The 20,251-nt window shown below is 34.6% G+C and overlaps 1 protein-coding gene across 1 annotated transcript in view; it reads left to right on the forward strand.

The window, feature by feature from the left end:
- Nucleotides 1-15,157, forward strand: part of PH4alphaEFB (prolyl 4-hydroxylase subunit alpha-1) — a 147,960-nt gene extending 132,803 nt beyond the window's left edge. Inside the window, exons 5-11 of the mRNA XM_014358470.2 lie at nt 10,298-10,468; nt 12,580-12,746; nt 12,819-13,085; nt 13,198-13,422; nt 13,549-13,614; nt 13,700-13,865; nt 13,968-15,157. Coding sequence (XP_014213956.2) covers nt 10,298-10,468; nt 12,580-12,746; nt 12,819-13,085; nt 13,198-13,422; nt 13,549-13,614; nt 13,700-13,865; nt 13,968-14,062 — 1,157 coding nt within the window. The 3' untranslated portion in view covers nt 14,063-15,157. The remainder of the gene's footprint in view (nt 1-10,297; nt 10,469-12,579; nt 12,747-12,818; nt 13,086-13,197; nt 13,423-13,548; nt 13,615-13,699; nt 13,866-13,967) is intronic.
- The last annotated feature ends 5,094 nt before the right edge of the window (nt 15,158-20,251 follow it).

The raw sequence follows: 20,251 nt of genomic DNA on the forward strand, positions 1-20,251 counted from the left end.
ATTATATACTCTTTAAGTACCCCCCCTCACCCCCCCCCCACTATGTCGACTCATTCTTCTCTTCATGTAAACTTCTGCCCCCTGTTGCATTTTCTTAATTTTATATTTTGCTATACTATATAGTCAGCGTGCTTCGCTCGAGCAATTCACTGCTATACTATCCAGTGGCTAATACACATCCTTTTACGATTGAACTATGGCTACTGCACAGTATTTCAAAGATGTAGCTCATTGCCTATGGCAATCATATCGACAAGTAATTAATAGTAATGTTGATGCTGTTCATATTCAAAGATTATTAGACAATAGTCTTACAGTGATCGGGGAAGCTAATATTTTTAGTCAAAGATGTGATTTAATGACGTCGGAAAAACAAAAGTTTGAATGTGCCGTAGCCTTACTAAATTCTATTATACAGCTACTTTACGATCACTTAAATGTGATAGAGGCAACAAACATATTTACAAATGAATCCGAAGTTTTCGTATCTGACAGAGATCAATAAATAGTAGCAGCAGCTGCAACATTTGAAAACGAGCCAGAAATTTTCATACGAGAAATGACAGCTGCAAATACACTTGAAAAAAATCTTGCAGATTGCGTTCAAGGTCAAGGTATAGCAACAGACCCCGCGGTTGAGAATGTTGCACATGTAAGTCTACATGATGTCAATAGTGCATTCGAAAATCGAATCACCACAGCTTTGATAGTCAATTTAAAACATTTGGATTTGCAAAAGTTTCTCAAAGACGCTAAAAAACAGTTTGCTAAACGAGTACAGAGTGCTCTTAGTAAATATCAAGCATTAAAAGTAAACACAGTATTGTCAGCCGAGTATGTAATAGTTACAGATAGTGTCCAAAACGAAGGTATAAAATATTTTAATACAAAATCGGAAGCAGTATATCACACAACAGACTTAAGCAATTGGTTTGATGTAAATGTGCAACTTCCGCTTGAGAGAATTAATAAACTTAACCCTATGCGAGGCAGTTCTTTTATAGACTTACCAGATTATATTAAGAAAAAGCAAGGTTGTGTAAATATAATGAACGTAGATAATCAATGCTTCAAATGGGCTATTCTGTCAGCAATACATCCCGCAAAAAGTAATCCGAATCGTGTCTCTAACTATGTTAAATATGAAAAAGAGTTAAATTTTGATGGTATTGAGTTTCCTGTTAATCCTAAAAAAATTTTTAAATTTGAAAAGCAAAATAATATTTCAGTTAATTTATATTTAAAAAAAAAAAAAGGTGACGCATACGATGTTTTTCCAAGTCACTTAACGACTAACAAACAAAAAAATCACGTCAATCTTTTACTTATTGAAAATTTTTATCTAGATAGTGAAGAAGAATATAACCCAAATAGACTAATCGACAATGATGATATTGAGTACAAATATCATTACGTATGGATAAAAAATTTATCTCGTCTAGTACGTAAGCAGTTATCTAAACATGAACATGCAGCAAATATATGTGATCGCTGCCTTCACTATTTCTGGTCCAAGCAAAATTTGGAGCGCATGAAATTGATTGCAAAAATTTAAACAAGAGTAAAATTACATTACCTAACAGAAATAATAATGAGCACATACTTGAGTTTAAAAATTTTACATACAAGAACCGTGTACCTTTTGTTATATATGCAGACTTTGAATGCTTATTGGAACCTGTTGAAAGTATTCGAGCCTATCAATGTCACAAAGCATTTAGCATTGGTTATTTTATCAAGTGCTCGTATGACGATAGTAAATCAGAATATAAAAGCTATAGACAAAGTAAAGAAGACGAAGAGACACCTGCTCAGTGGTTTGTTCGAGCTCTTTATTTTCTTGCTCTGCAACTAGAAGAATCATATAAAAATCCCCTGAAAATGATTGATTTGACTCTTAAAGAAAAAACTAAGTATGACAAAGCATCTTTGTGTCATATATGCGACCAACCCTTTAACTTGGATGATATAAAAGTTAGAGATCATTGTCATTTTACTGGAAAGTAAGTGTAATTTGTTATTATAATAATAATTTTTAGTTGGTCATGTATAATTTTCTTTATTTTCAGATATCGCGGTCCTGCCCACAACAAGTGCAATATTAGCTATCAAGACTCAAGAATGATACCAGTAATTTTTCATAACTTGAGTGGTTACGATTCACATTTATTTATAAAAGAACTAGCCAAGTGTTTCCCTGGAAGAGTTCAGCTTTTACCGCAGACAAAAGAAAAATATATTTCGTTCACAAAATACGTAGAGGGTACTGATATTAATCTTCGATTTATTGATTTATTTATTCCTTTAAATTTATGGCCTCGTCTCTTGACAAATTGTCATCATATTTAGACGAACTAAAAATACTAGAAAAAGTATTTTCTAGAGATGATCAGTATACAGTAGCGCAGATAAACTTGTTGAAAAGAAAAGGGGTATACCCGTATGATTATACTTCTTCTCTTGAAAAGCTGAAAGAAAATGAACTTCCATCAAAACAAGATTTTTACAGCAGCTTATACGAAACACATATATCTGACGAAGAGTATGAACATGCTAAAAATATCTGGGATACTTTTAACATTCATACTCTTGGGCAGTACTCTGATTTATATTTAAAGACTGACGTACTGCTTCTTACTGAAATATTCGAAAATTTCCGTTGTAATTGTATTGAGACGTATCAATTAGACCCAGCGCATTACTACACAACACCCGGCTTAACTTGGGACGCTATGCTAAAATATACAAAGGTGAGTAATTGATACTTTTTGTTAGTCATGATGTATTTCATCATCATTGTATGTTTATTTTTAATACTATTTTAATTATCTGTTAAAAAATTTTATTATTTTTAATTATAGGTTAAACTAGAATTGTTGACTGACATAGACAAAGTTTTATTTATAGAGCGAGGTATACGAGGTGGAATAAGCCAATGCTGTAATCGATACGCCAAAGCTAATAACCCCTACATGAAGGAAGGCTATCAAGCAAATAGGGATGAAAAATATTTAATGTATTATGATGTAAACAATTTGTATGGATGGGCCATGACTCAACCATTACCGTTCGCAGGTTTTAAATGGGTCGAAAATGTTAACCCATTAGGTATTTTAAACGTGGCAGATGATGCTGACATCGGCTATATACTCGAAGTTGATCTTGAATATCCAAAAACTCTTCATAATGCTCATAAGGACTTACCATTCTGTGCTGAGCATATGTCACCTCCAGGTTCCAAACAAAAAAAATTAATGACTACGCTGTATGATAAAAAACGTTATGTGATCCATTATCGTGCACTTAAGCAAGCTGTAAGTCATGGCCTCCGTATAACAAGAATCCATAGAGCAATACAGTTTAATCAAAGCTTATGGTTGAAAAAATACATAGATTTAAATAGTGAAAAGCGTTAGAATGCTAAAAATGAGTTTGAGAAGATGCTATATAAGTTATTCAACAATGCTGTGTATGGAAAAACAATGGAAAATGAACGCAAACGCATTGATGTTAAACTTGTCAATAAATGGAATGGTAGATATGGTGCTGAGGCTTACATTGCACGACCGAATTTTCATAGTTGTGACATATTCGACGAAGAGCTTGTAGCTATACAATTGTTGCGCACTGATATATGTATTAAAAAACCGATATATGTGGGATTAAGTGTGTTGGATCTATCAAAGACACTTGTATACAAATTTCATTATGATTTTATGAGAAGTAAAATGAATGATGATTGTAAACTCTTGTACACAGACACTGATAGTCTTGTGTATGAAATAACTAACCAAAATATTTATAATATTATGCGTGAAAATATTGGGGAATTCGATACTTCAGACTATCATTCAGACAATAAATTTAATATACCACTTGTTAATAAAAAAATTGTTGGTTTAATGAAGGATGAATGTAATGTAAAAATCATGTTGGAATTTGTAGGATTAAGGAGCAAAATATATAGTATAAAGATACAAGATCAAAATCCAGTGAAAAAAGCCAAAGGCGTTAAAAATTCCGTTGTGAAAGCTACGATAACTTTTGATGACTATATTACATGCTTGTGTGAAAACACTAGTATGACACGTCAGCAAAAAAATATTAGATCGCGTCATCATCAACTTTTAACGGAGAGAGAAACAAAAATCGCGTTAAGTGCGCATGATGACAAACGATATTTACAGCCCGGTGTTACAGATACCCTACCGTGGGGTCATTTTAGCATATTGGAGGTGGAAGTAACCAATGAGAGGAAAGGACTGATAGAGGAGGGATCCAATCAGATAAAAGAAGTCATAGTTCAACCAACAATTGTAGAAGGGATAGCCCATTATAAGGAGCTGTCCAAACCAGACGAGCTCATTCTACCCGCAAGCAGAGGTTCAAATAGGATTGAACTTAGTAAACGGAAGCTGACATCATCATCATCTTCAAGCGAATCCTTGTGTAAAAAACCACGATGTATCGAAGGTTAGTAAACAGACGCACTCATGAAAAAAATACTTGCATAATTGTCTAAGCTAATCATTTTTCTTTTTCATAAATATGTTACAGATGGATCTCGCAGCATTGAATAAGGTTGCCAGCAATAATTTCCGCCCAACGAGGAAAGTTATTGATATGGTTCCAGATAAAAATTACATGGTGACTAAGCTTAAAAAAGTGAAAACCAAATATGGATTGAAGATAGTCGCTGAGCTGGCAGATGAATTTCAAATTTTCCTACTCAACAAAATATGTACTGCTTTGTTGGAAAATGAAGAGTTTTTTAATGAGTTATTAGAAGCAGTGAATAAGTTTAAACTGTTCGTAATGTATAATGGTGATCATATTATATTTTCATATGCATAAATTTGTAAATATTATGAAAAATAAATAACTATATATTTTAAAATTAAAAGTGTTTATTCATTCAAAGTACATATCTTCTTACATAATGTTAAGCAAAAAATTTTTCTTTACTTGGATATTTTCATAATTTATTTTTATCAATCCAACTGTTATGACTGGAGTCAAACCCCAACCATTTTACAAAAACTTGATTCCCACGTCTTCGAAGAACCTTTTCTACGAGATAAACATCGGGATGATTTGTTTTCCGCAGCTCCTGCTCGTAGAAACCTCCAGAAATAGGTTGATCTTGGTAATCTTTGAGATGATACGTTGTTGGATTTGTTGCTGCTACTCGTGTGATTGTAAATATTTCCGTCGACCAATTTGGCGTATACCCTTTTTCAAATGCTTGCTTGGTTTTGCTTACTCGTACTTTATCACCAATTTTGAATTTAGGCTTAGACTTACTGCTATTTTCACTTTTTCTTTTAATTTTCTCCAAAATTTGAGCTTCATTTTCAGCTACAACATCTTTTGGTTTCGAACCAATCGTTCGATGTTTTCTATTGTTATAAAATTTAATTAACGTTTGTAACAAACTCAGCCATTGATAATTGCCTTGCAAACTAAATTTTTTCCACATCAAATCTTTAAAAGTACGATTTAATCGCTCGCATATAGACGCTTTGAGATTGCTGTGCGTCGAGTATAAATTTATTTTATATTTCTGCATGAGATTTTTGAAGTTGACATTGTAGAACTCTTTACCACGATCAGTTTGCATGTTTACGGGCACCCGTCCTTTTTTCAATATGGAATGCATTGCTGCAGTTACTTCTTCACCAGTTTTTTTCTTAATTGGTATAGCCCATGCGTATTTGGAGAAAACATCTATTACAGTGAGTATATACCGATAACCTTTGTTTTCACGAGCGTAAGGCTGCATCTCTACAAGGTATGCTTGCCAAGTCTCGTCTAAGCCACGTATGTTGAATTTTCGGCGAGGATAGTTACGCCTGGCTGCCTTATGAAGTTCCTCAACAATTTTCTCCATGTATTATTTGTCTAGGTTTAAGTTTTTTGAATCAGCTTGAATAAATAGGAATTTTTTTTGCAAATTGTACATAAAAATTCGAAAGCTATCTATTTCCTTTTCAAGTCTTTCAACTACTTCAATCAAGTAAGCATAATTTACTGCATCTTGAGGATGTTTTGGTGTTCCAACATTGCATAGTCTTTTATTATCTAAGTCATACTGCCCATCTAAGGTAAGTTTGTATCCAATACCAGGAGGACCTCGGCTACCGCCTCCGGTCCTACCTAATTTTCGACCGAATACATCGACACTCATTTTGATACTAAAGCAATAATTACATACATCAATATATATATCCTCCCTCACGAAGCTCTTCGATAAGTGATATAATTTCATTGTCATGACTTGTATTTCTTGCCGACTTTTCAGCTATTAATAAGCGTAAACGGTCTACTAATTCATTAGGATCATCCCAGTGTATATAATCTACTTGTTGCATTATTTGAGCAGTTTTATAATGAGGTAGCAACGAGCCACCTTTTTCATGAACCACAGGATCAAACATTGGAGCAATAATTTTATTAAACTTATTGCTATTATGGGTTCGTATAGATCCGTTTTTTTTAAACCCTTTTCTGTGAACATTTGAAATTTTTAATAATACGTAGTATTTTTCAAAATCCTCCTGTGTCAACAGAGATTCATTAGCATGCTTTTTAATGAGTAACTCCATTAATCCAGTACTCATTGGGTAATTTATATCGTTTATTTTGATTTGATTGTTTTCAAAGTCTATTCGCGAATCACCAAGCTTGTATACCTCATTTTCTTTTCGCACACCATACTTTAAATCTAATAAATCTTTTTGATTTTTATCAAGTATTTGTAAATAAAAATTATTTAATGAATTCTTACTGACTTGAACAGAATCAATAGATTGGTTTAGAATAGTATTATTTAAATCATCATCACTTTCACTCATGGCAGACTCAAATGTTGTATCACCTTCTCTGATTCTTTCTCTATGTTTTTGTTGACTCACTTTATCAACTTTATTATTTTCTTCAGCGTTTTTACTATAAAGATAATTGTAAGTAACAGGATTATTACTATTATTTTTATTTTGTTTTTTTGTTTCGGCAACGATTTCCATTAGAGGGTCTGTAATTGGTTTGAAAGTTTCAGTAAGCACTTTTTTAGCCTCATTTTTCCCAAACTTCAACAGTCTGTACTTTTCTTTAACTGCCTCTCGCGCCTTCACTAACTGACGTAGAACGTCTTTCTCTTGTTGATACATGATGATGATGATCCAATGTCTTGTAACAGACTGTAATGATTGTGCTAGGTATGCCCTAAATGTACAGCAAAATGGTCAAAGCCTTTTCTATAGCGACCATTATTTATTTGCCTATCCTTATTTATAACAACGAATCCATGTTTATCGTCATTCCAGCAATTATAGCATAAATTTTTAAATTGAATGTATGACATGTCTGAGTTTACATGATCATCATACACATGCCTCAAGTTAACTTCATCTTGACGAAATAAAACTAAAAAGTTAACATTATCCCTTACAAGATGCTTTGGTACTTGAGCATATGACTGGCAAAGATAGAAGCAGTCCACATTTTTGTGTCTACCCAAGCAGAAAAAAGCCTTTACATTATCTTGTTTTTCACAAGCTATATCATCAAAAATCATTTTAGAATTTGGTAAAGCATCATCTGGGGAGACTACAGTTTCGTGTTCGCTGAAAGGTAAGTATTTCACACCCTCTATAGGCTCCAATAATTCTTTTAAAAACTTGTACTTAGGCTGTTGTTGTGACTTTGAATACACGTATACATTTTCAAACTTAACTCCGTTGGGATGCACGATTAAAGCTAATAAGCTATTAGTTTTACCACAATTAGATGGGCCGCAAAATACCACGCGTATACTGTCAGGGAGTAGTTCACCATGTCGGTTTGAACGTTTTTCTTGTTTTGCAATAGCGTCAAAATTAGGAACTTGTAATTTTATGAATTGCTCTTTGAACTCCATGTCTATACTGTATGAATAATCAGTTACAACTTATCTTTTAATGAAAAAGTACAACGCTTATATAGTTTGAGTTCTTTATTTTTCAACAAATTTGTCTACTATAAATATATTATCTATTTTCTCGAACGCTTAGTCATGATCTAACCTCTGAAGACTAATCATCGTCATGCATCGTAAGAGAGGGCATGGTCTTGTAAATAAAATCATAAATTCTTTACCAGTAGAACTTCATTTGCCAGGCTATCAGTACTGCGGTCCAGGTACTAAGCTTGCTAAGCGTCTTGCTAGAGGGGATCCTGGAGTAAATCCGCTAGACGCGGCGTGCAAAGAGCATGATATAGCATACTCAAAAAATCGACAAGATTTAAAAGCTAGACACGAAGCAGATAAAATTTTAGCTGAGAAGGCTTGGCAAAGAGTAAAGGCTTTAGATTCAAGTATTGGTGAAAGAGCAGCAGCGGCCCTGGTGACCGGTGCTATGAAGGTTAAAAGTAAATTTGGTATGGGGTTGAAGCAGGAGAAAAAACAGAGTATTAAATACCACCAGAAATGGTGGTACAAAAAAAAATTCTTGGTTGAAAAACTTTGTTGATAAGTATTCATCCAACAAAGGGTCTTGTCCTAAAAGTGAAGGTTATGAAAAGATAAAAAAAAATTAAATTAAATATTATAATAGTGGAAAATGGAGTATTTTGTGGACGTGCAAGGTTTCAAGAAACCAGGTAATGATTATGTGCTCAAAGAATTGGCTATCCTTCCACTCAGTGCTACCGATGCAGAAGCACAAGTATTTCTTTTTAAAGCACCCTTTGCCTGGCAAAAATTACCACAAAAATATAAACACAAAAATTTATACCTTGAACTTTACTATCATGGACTAACTTGGGACTCGGGAAAAATTGAGTACACGGAAATAGGAAATATTTTACGGGAGAATCTTGAAAATGCTACAAAGATACTTGTTATTGGAGATCTGAAAAAAAGTGGCTTGAAAGATTTGGCTTTAAAGTCACCGATATAACAGACTATCCGCCGTTTGAACTCCCAAGATTAGTTACTACTTGTGCTCATCACAACGGAGCCTACAGATCCATGTGTGCTCTTCATAATGTTCGGCGAATGAAAAAATTTTACTTTAATATGGATTGGGTTGATGTTAATGACGACGACGACGATGATTATAATAAAGAGCTGTAAAAATGTATTGTATTTTTTAAGAATAACATGTTTCAAAAAATCATTTTGTAAATTTACATTTTTTAATTTAAAATAAACTAATAAGCAAAATAAAAATGTATAACAATTATTTTCCTACCACTCCACGTCCCCTATTATCATGTGATGCAAAAAAAAATTTTAGAGAAGAAACCAAAAACATTTGTTGGATGCCTGTAAGATTAAAATAATGAAATTAAGAGGTCAAGCATGCGCATATAAAAAAAAAAAATTATAACAAATATTTTTATAATTCATTCTCCTCGTTCAAATTACACATCATCTCATGTTCTATTTGGCAGCAGCACGAACTTCTACGCGATAAAGTCGTATGCGGTGGAAAAAGCTATCGCAACTCAAAAGCATGCAGGTACGTATAGTAAAAGAGAGAGCCTATTTTCCGAGCATCGCATAATCTCTCAGCAGCGGAGAACAGGCACGAGAGAAATCGTCGGTTCTCCTAGTGTAATCTCTCAGCAGAACAGACAAGTATGGTAAAAGAGCGAGAGAGCACCCGTTTCTCATACTTTTTCTCTCTCGTCAGCAGCTACAGTTCGGGGTACTCTGGAATACTTTCACCATCTAACAGCTAACACAGTCATATACGCTAAGAGCGAGATTTATGGCTCTCCATATTTTCATCTCGCAGCAGCTACACTTCGGAAGCAAATCATCGGGGAACAGTTCGGGGGGTTCGGGAACAGAGAGAGAAAAAGCGAATATGCCCAAACCGCCATAGTTTATCTACTGTCGAGCTTTCAAGAGCCCCGCCAGAAGCGCCGAACGAAACACAGCCGGGCCGAAACGAACTTAAGACGCGTAATATCTCCGCGAATACGGCGACAAAGCTCCCGAGCTCTTCTTCTTTTTTTTTTTTTTTTTTTTTTTTTGCTCCGAGAAAAGAGCTCTTACGTGCAACGCGCGGGGCACTTATGCTCTTTGGAAAGTTGAAAGTTACCCCAAGTGCATTGTGTATCATATTGCTGTTGCTGAAGTGGGTGTACGGTATACGTCGTGGTGTATAACTTTAAAAACTAATGAATAAATGGCCGAGACCCGGGGGGTCGGGAGACGAATGGGCAAATGAACGAAATTCGCTTTCGATACCAAAGATGGCATATACGATAACAATACATCGTTTCGTTTTCTGTTCCTCGCACGCAGCCGGCGATTGTTTCGAGCTGGGCAGACAGTCGTACAACAACGGGGACTACTATCACACGGTCCTCTGGATGCAAGAGGCCATGGATCGGCTCGAGGAGGAGCAGAGCAATCGGACCACCATCTCGAAGCCCGACATACTCGAGTACCTCGCCTTCTCCACTTACATGCAAGGTAACCAAAATATGAAAATACAAAACTTTTTTTGTGTATAAAAAAAGGCAACCTCGTGCTGGCTGTGTCTGCAGATTTAAAGGGATGTATAGGTACACACGCTTTAGACCCAAAATTAACAAGTGGCAAGGGATATAACAGCGAGGCTTACGCAAAACGAGTTTTCCTCTCTTCGAAAGAGGAGCTCGAGAAATTCGTACCCCGTATTGTGTGTATAAATATACATATATGTGTAAGGGAAGGAAGCTTTATTCGGAAAAGGACCATCATCATCATCGTTGTCGTCTTTCGTGGCTCGCTCGAACAAAGAGCACAAAGGGCTTATGAATAACTCTGAATGTAGAAATAGAGGGACGGAGGTACATGATATAATGGTCCAAAAGGACATATTTTCCCTGGTGCTATATACAAATGAGGGCAATATTGTTACTCAAATCTCGCGTAAAGGAGCTAAAATAGGTTTTAGAAGCTAAGTATATAGCTCGCAGGTTACAAAGTGACTCGCGAAAAACACTCGGCTCTTGGCTTGAAAAATTTATCCCCGGTGTCCCCGCAGCATCCGTGCACTTGAGAGTGGACAAAAGACGGGCCGGACTTACTACTTTCCGGACAAACAGAGGATGGGGACCTGCCAGACGACGCGGAGGACGGAAACTGCATTACGAATTGAGCCGGCTGAATTATTTAGCGGAAAAGAAGAAGACCCTTGCCGTCTCACTGCTGTTGCTTGGCGATTGCGGTTGCTGGGACCTTTTTTTTTTTTTTCTCCTTTGCCTCGTTGTAATTAGATACTTGGCTTTTGTCGAGAACGTAAATAAAAGAAAAAAAGGACGCAATTTAATGGTGTATAATGATGACCTTTGCGGTAGCTTTTTACGCGCTCAACTTGTCATTGAAATTAAGCACTTGATGCGCGAACAAAAGGATTTATATCTGGATTAAACGTATATTTATAATTTTCACGATTTCTCGGACAAATTTAATGAGGTAACTTTAATCAATATAATAAATGAACTAAGTAGACAAGCTGTTTTTAAAGAAAATTGAATATAAATGTTACAACTTTTGATTAAACGATGAAAATTTTCTTTTTTCTACGTCTGCCCAGCCAGTCGTTGTTGCAGGTACTATATTTACTTTACTTCGTATGATATACTGTAGATAGGATGTAATTAATACAGAATTAATTAAATTGATCAAATATGGATGCAAATTTGGTCAACGTCAACATTCAATATAAATGTGTGGGACAGTAATTAACAGTTTGATTATTCGGTCGGTGAATCAACCGCCATTACTGTCATTACACACGTGTCAACCCTCCACCGCTCGAATTTCACGAAAATCACGCAACGCACCTTTTTTTCGAGTGTGTACACATTTGCCACGTGCGTGCGATGAACGAATTACTCGGGTGTCAATTCAATCCCCTCGCACCATCACCTTGATTATATACGTACGAGCACGCAAAAGAGCCACCCTTTCGCGCCCTCGCTTCGGCAGTATCGTCCTGTTCCTTTTGTTCCCAACTCACTTTGCGGCTGAACGTATATGATAAAAAAAAAAAAAAAAAATGCATGCGAAAAACGCTCGACACGTTTTCGCTTCGATCGTCCCCTGAATTAATTTTTTCACCCAGCGCCGGGTGATAAGAAAAAAAATACGTGCTCGGAAGCGTCGGGGCTTTAAAGCGCGATTTACGGGGGTAACGCGTGAAAAATGAGTTTTTAATAATAATTTTATTTCAATTGGACCGGACACGCACGTCCGCGCTCATAATTTTCAGTAAGCTCTTTTTTTTCACCAGCGCCCAGGAATTCCAAGCGATTCGTTTCTATTAAAAGTTAACGCTCGAGCTTACCGCGGTAGCTACGAGTGATTCAGCGCCGTCGCTTTTCCAGGCAAGAATAAATCTCTGCTCTTGTTCGCATTGCCGAGCCGATCGATTTTTCGCATTTCATCTATCCCAAAGGTCTTTCGGAGATGTTGATTATTCAATGAGTATCAGCTCGCAAATTGATCGAGCTGCTTATAAATTAAAAAAAAAGGAAAAAACAATTCCCAAAATAATTGTAAGACACTGAATCGTGACACGTCCCTCCTTTGAGCAGGTAACGTGGTGAGGGCACTGAGCATGACGAACGAGCTTCTGGACCTCGTCCCGACGCACCAGCGCGCCCTCGGTAACCGGGTCTACTACCAAGAGGAGATCCAGAAAAAGACCAACGAGTCCAGGAAGAAGCGCGGCGAGGACGGCACCGACGACACGCCCAGTCCTGTAAACAACCTTTTCTTACCCATATAAAGTGCAAAGAGGAAAAAAAAAACTTTTTTTCACATTCCCCCGCAGCACTATTCCGTCCAGGAGAAGAAGATCAAAAGCGTGAGCGAGATGACCGAGCGCGAGCGCTACGAGATGCTGTGCAGGGGCGAGCTGTCGCTCTCGGCCGACGAGCAAAAGGAGCTAAAGTGCCGCTACGTCGATCGGGGCACAGCCTTTCTCAAGCTAGCGAGGCTCAAGGAGGAGGAGGTGTACCTCGACCCGAGGATCGTCATCTACCACGACGTCATCTCCAACGAGGAGATCGAGACCATCAAGAGGATGGCTCAGCCAAGGGTGGGTATATATACTCCATATACATAACACATCGATTCCATTTTAATCAACGAGTTGTGCATGTTCATTGTGATGGTTTCACTTTCACCTTTTCCGTGTCGATGTTTTAAAGTTCAAGCGAGCCACGGTCCAGAATTACAAGACGGGCGAGCTGGAGATCGCCAACTACCGGATAAGCAAGAGCGCCTGGCTGCAGGAGCACGAGCACAAGCACGTGCGCGCCGTCAGCCAGCGAGTCGAGGACATGACGAGCATGACCATAGACACGGCCGAGGAGTTGCAGGTCGTTAATTACGGCATCGGTGGACACTACGAGCCCCACTTTGATTTTGCCAGGGTAAGTATATACAGCCGATACTGATTGGTCACAGTTGCTTGGTAGCTCGTGGCCCGCGTTTTTTCATGGGTCATTCTTACGTTTTATTTCTCACCACGAGGGTTTTTTATGCTTTTTTATTTTCAGAGGGAAGAAAAGAACGCGTTCAAGAGCCTTGGCACCGGAAACCGGATCGCCACCGTGTTGTTTTACGTGAGTTTCGGCTTTTTTTTTTTTTTTTTTTTTTTTTTTTTTTAGCAAAATGAGCATCGTGTAGCGTATGATTGTCTTGGCACAGATGAGCGACGTGGAGCAGGGAGGTGGTACCGTTTTCACGAAAATCAACATATCCCTGTGGCCGAGAAAGGGCAGCGCCGCCTTCTGGTACAACCTCAAGCCGAACGGGGAAGGGGACTACAGGACGCGGCACGCGGCGTGTCCCGTTTTAACTGGGACCAAATGGGGTAACGTTGCCACATCCCATATATATTATATAGCCCTGTAGATTTCGCAGTGACTGCTGTTGGATGGTGTATTAATGGAGGAAATTTTGGCTTTTCGTACAGTTGCAAACAAATGGCTGCACGAGAGGGGCCAGGAGTTTCACAGACCGTGCACGTTGGAAAATCAACCCGCCGATGTGGATGACGGACGGTACTAAGGAAAATTCGGATGACTCCGAGATCGGCCTACGTGGTGGAGCAATGTCCGGATCCGATGATGTATTATGTTCCGACGGGGGCACCGGAGCGTCGATTGTTGATCCAAGTTACAGACGAGCTCGTCGGTTAAGCCAAAGGATTAGATAATTGTATAGTTTTTTGACAGAGGGGTACCTACAGCGGCTCGAGTTTGACTCTTCTGGGAAACTGCCACTTTTTGTAAAATCGTTAGTTTTTAGAGAAACGTTTGCTCTGATTTTCGTTCAATTTTGACCAAGCGATGGTAATGCTCTCTTTAAAGGTCCCGCATAAATTGTAAATTGCATAGCTCTATTATTGACTAGTGATTGATAAACTTTGAGTTGTTCATTACAGTTTTAATTTTATGAGTGAAAAAAATAATGTAATTACTCATTTTTTGTTGTGATTGATTAAAAAAAAATTAATTTTAAAAGTACTAGGCCATCGAAAATTCAAAATATAGCTTATACAAACAAAAAATAAAATGTTTTATAAAGTCAAATGTGAATGAGTGTGCTTTACATAGGATTCTAAAATCTTTCCGGGAATTTAAAGATTATTTTATTCCATATATTTTTTAACATTTTCCATTTGTTGTCAAAAGTTTTTAATTACTTATTAATTTTGTAAAATCAACAGTAAAAGTTGAAACATTGTAAAGTATATCTAGCGTGTGATTATTATAAAAATGTAATAATTATTTTAGAAAGCTGCTCTTTTTTGAGCATAAAATTTTTAGCAATAAACAATCGCCAGTGAAGTGTGAGATATTTCAAATTTACAAAGGGATGTGCATACTTAATATGACGAACCGAATGAAACGTTACAAAAGAACAAAGCTGTTGCAAAGTATAGACAATTATTACTGAAAATTAACCCAAGAAAGAAAATTGTTCTGAATTTAGGGTTCATACTGACTGATTTTTTAAAATACTCTATAAATATGAAACACAACTAATAGGCGAATTAAAAATAAAAATTATTTAAAAATATAAAAATGACTTTGTTTCTGGCTTGAAAAATACTGTAGTTGATAAAAAATGTAATATATAGAAATGTGAAGATACTTTGTTAAGCGAGCTTCACATCATAAAATGTGGAAATCTTTGGATATTTACGATAATTTATAAGTTTACAATAAACTTTTGCGTTGTATTAAAAAATGCATTTAACTCAGTGACTACATTGATATTTTTTAATATTGACTTTAAAAGAATCCATTTTTATACATCTATCCGTATTTATACATTTTCTAATTTAAAATCAAATGTATTATATGAAAATATTATTATAAGTATTGTGAGCTATTAAAATATAATAATGAAATCTCAAAGTATCTTAAACATTTCTTATATATAGGCACCGTTTGTTGGACTTAATTTATCAGTTTATTTAAAATACCGCAATTTAGATGCATTTTACAAACGAGATTTAAATATAAAAAAATTATCATGTAACAGACACTTTTTATATAAAAAAAGCATTGCAAATCAATAAAAACTTTTACAGTTAAACAAATGGTGTCAAAAATGTAAAAATTGTAGTAAATAAGAAAAGTTTTTACATAATTATAATCGGTTGAAATAATAAAGATTTTCAAAATGTAACCCATAAATGGTATGTGGTTTTACTTTCTTCCTTACCATCCCGCACGGTAGATAAGTTGCCATTAACTTTGATAAGGTAGAAGTTGCTTGTACCTTTCTCTTAAATTATTTCTCGTAAATATTACTTCAAAATGTATTATTTAATAATGTGGTAAGCCAATATTAGAACAATATTGTTAATAATTTTCATTATAGACTTCACTGATAAAAAAAAACTTAACTCCCATAACGTGTGCTCGTATTTGAAAATTTTTACTTTTTAATAATCAATGTTTGAATCGTAAAAAAACTGTACAATTACAAGACGCGATATTTTCAACAAAAAAGGCATTAAAAAAAATAAAAAATAAAGAAATATTTTTTTTTTTTTACTTCAACGTGTGTTATAATTCCAAGTCCCTGTGCTAAGATAAATTTTTCAACACAAGTGTATATCTCAAACAAAATATTTACGCATTGCACATTTATATTCCTATACTCACGCACGAAAACCGCTCGAAGTTGAAACTTTGTTAATTGAAGTTGTAAAGTATTACATCGATAAAAAAATTAAGTCCGTAATATCCTGTGAAAAATTAAAAAAGCCTTGCATCGTTTCAATATTATACATGCAAGAGAGGAAAGTTGATAATCAGGCATAATTTCCCTCGACCTCTAGCTCCCTTTCGCTTCTCACCCTCACCCCTTTTTTTATTTACTTTTTTTCCAGACTCGTTTCACCTCGATCCCTTTAAGGCCTTCCTCTTTACAATTTTCATTTTCATTTACGCCAACTATAACTACCGATATATCTGTATGTAACACCTTTGACCTTTCCCCCTTTCATCCTAGAAATCTGACAAAAAACAAAAATTGCTATCGAGGACGGCGTAAAATAATGTGAAATACTTCATCGTCATTGATTTTTTTTTTTATTTTACTTCAAAAACGGTGCTTCAGATTTTCTCTTGTGTTTTTTCTCAACTGTCTTCAATCAAAGTCAAAGAGTAACGTTGTTAACGATATTGGTAATCGTTTTATTGATCACGAAACAAAAACTAGTGGTCCCAAATGTACAAAATGTATATTTACTTGTAATTTGCAATGTAAAAATACATCAAGTATAAAAACAAGATTTCAATTGTTAAAGAGGTTCTTAGGGTATTTATGCTATAGTTAATGTAGTGATATTAAATAAATTTTACTCTAGTAAGCGAGTAAAACTAGTTTAATCATCATATTAGAATGAATAAAAAATTATAACCTATGCTGAAAGGGAAATTGAATTGTTACTCTAATAGCAGTTAAAAAAAATATAAATTCACTCAATTAACAGCCGAGAGACTGTATGCAGATATTATGTGTAAAGGACTACTGAAAAAATTTCTTTATAAAAATAATAAAAACTACATTAACAGCTATTAATAATTCAAAAAATATTAAACTCAATTACAAGTTTTCATAACCATAAGTTTTTAAAAGAATAATTCATTTTAATTTACTAACATTAAAGGAAAAATGTTTCTACTTTTTATTTAAAAAAAAAATTAGTGAAAATAAAAAAATAAAAAATTTCAGAAAATAACTCAGCACCGAGTGTGCTTGATCATGAATAGAAATTCTGAAACGTAATCATCCGGAAAACACGCTCGGAAAAAAAAAAAAAAAAAACTAGTGCAAGCCTAGCTTTTTCTTTGCCTTTATACAGGCAACATAATGTATTGGAACTAGTAGAATGTACTAAAGTTGATGCTACTGGAATGCTTTTTTCTTGTGCTATTAAGTTACTCTTTTATTGAATGAACTGATGAACTTTTTTTTACCTCAGGGATAGAGTTAATGGAACTTCCAATTAAAAAGTTTTTACCCTGTACCGACCCCTTTACTGTTTCATAGTCCAACGAAGTTTCAGAGAGTCCATGGAATGAAAAGTGGCACATAATATGCTAAATACTAAATAAAGGGTTTTACAATGTTTTATGCTAAATATCTTGCGCGATTTTTCAATAATGTAAACAGATTTGGTGAGATAATCAGTTTAGCGTAAATGATAATTCAAATAAATTTATAATCGAATTAAAAAATATAAATGCAACAAGGGTTTAATAAAATTTTTTTTAGCTTAGTTATTTTTTATCTCTAGCTAATTACTTGTGCATTCGCAATTTCACGTTTCAAGGGTGAAATTCGATAAACGTGCAAAATTAACTGCAAAAAATCGATAAAATCAGAAAAAAGCTCTCGTTTCTCTACACCTACATGTATTTTTTACAATTACTGCATACATACACGTAGCGTACTTCCAACAAAAAGGCAAAACTGCGAAGCACAAAGAAATTGGGTTTGCCCTAATTCAGTGTATCGGTAAAGGCTCACGGGTCACTTGTTCCTCACTTCTCTTGTATGTATATATTACGTGTCGGTGACATCAGTCAGTTCCCCTTATCTTTATACTTTTTGAATATCGATGTATCGAATTTTCACGTAAACACCAATACGTACGCGTATTCACAATTGAACAATAAATCGCGCGCAGTTTCGTCCATAAGAATTGTAGACGGTTCATTATTACCCAAATAAACAAACTTTTAATAATAGCCCAGTACAATCCAGCTATAGACAACTTTATCGGAAAGTCATGACCGTATTGAGTTGCACAGAATATAGCGTTGTAGGTAAAAGGTTGTGATGAATATGAAAGCCCACTCTCAAAACATGCGATTTCCTTCCTTTGTATGTGATGAACATAATGATGAAAATGATGCACGTGAGTAAATCGCAGTTTTGCACTCGATCTCCATTCAGTATGAGATTTAATTTAGATTAGTACTGCAAGAGAGCTTTTCTTCTCATATTTTTTAATTTTTTTATTACTATTTTTTTTTTTAACCAAATTTCTATTTAATCCTTGCTTCAATATCTATTTTGGGAAACTGTGCTAGTCAGAGCTGAGTGGATGGTAGTGTACGTATATGGATTTTGAATTTAATTTTTACGCTTAAAATACTTACAAACTAAGTTTACTAAGATAATGATGTTTAATATAATATTTTCCATAAGATTTGTATTCTTGCTGTGTGAAAAAAAAATAAAAAAATAAAAATAAAAAAATAAAAACAAAAAAAAAGAGTGCATACTACAAATGCGGCCATAGAGAAAAAAATGAACCTTTTATCATGCGTATTTATTACGCAGTTGCGAACAAAAGGTTGGCAGGACATTTTTCTATCTTCAATACTTCTTTGTACTTTTTTTTTTGTTTTCAACTGGAAAATCAAGGCTTGTATGTTTATAGGAATAAAATGTGAATATATAAACATACCATTTACATTTAAAAAAAGAAGAGGGTGACGCTCCATCGTAGTGACTCGAGTAGCAAATTACATGATAGATTCAGGACTTACCTTATTAGTGTGTTAATCTGCGTTGAAGGACACAAAATTATCATTAAAAATTATTATAGTTTATAATAGAAATATAAAGGAAGAAGCAAAGAATGATTACAAAAATTCATGTAATGGCCAAGTTTTTATTTCAACACATTAAAATCAATACACATCATTGTATGTGTGTGTTTTCCATAAAGCACGCGTAGCGCCGCTTTAAATAGTGCCAATGAAGGAGCGTACGCTTACTTTTTTTTTTTTTTTTATTTCCTTTGTTATTTTTCTCCCCTGCATTTTTAGTTACACAATTATACGTGAACATGCCTTCTCTATAACATACATTTACACATGCTTACGTTAATATTTTTTTTTCTCTTTTAATATTATTTAATAGTAATAATTTTTTTTTCATCCAGAATTTGCACAACTTTTTAAAATATATACTCATATATTTTTTTCGTTTCTTTGTTAAATATATATATTTATTTTACTTTTGTGTATATATATCGGGATCTTTATTAACGCAGTAACACATAATTTTTTATGTGTTATATTTATACATGTAGACTCATTCATTCGTCGAACGAACATAAGGACCCCGAGCTCGCAACGCCCAGCGGACGAGAACGAGGCCGACATTTTGTTTATATTTTTTAATGAATTTTCATGTACCGACGATAACAAAGTGTGTACACTAGTATATGGTACTATGCGTGCATATGTGAATAAGGTTTACTTTTTTTGCTAAACATTGTATCTTCTACATCAAAATATCTGCGTTTTTGTTAGACTAACATATTTATTTCTTCATTGATACTTTTATCTCTGAGGTTTCGATAAAATATAATTTATTAGTTATATTATTTTCACAAGAAAATACAATAGGCATTTATATGTCGAACTGTTACATAATACGTCTGCATTTGAAAAATAATGAAAACTATTTATCAATCCACTTTTAAAATTAACCAACTTTAATGTATTGAATTTTTGATTTCCTCTTTTGATATAGATAATTGACACTCATACTTTTTTAAATATTCAGTTTTCGTGCAAGATTATAAGTATAAAGAATATATTTACCCAAAATAATATTTTTATTCAATATTAGCACAAATATATATTTTATATTAAAACTGAATAATTTATTTTGATTGGTTCCCATTTGTTTCAAGTCTTATATGGAAATTCATTT

This window comes from Copidosoma floridanum, unplaced genomic scaffold (assembly GCF_036245765.1).
Source record: "Copidosoma floridanum isolate Cflo_tuat_1 unplaced genomic scaffold, Cflo_Japanese_pri ptg000030l, whole genome shotgun sequence".
Lineage (NCBI taxonomy): Eukaryota > Metazoa > Arthropoda > Insecta > Hymenoptera > Encyrtidae > Copidosoma > Copidosoma floridanum.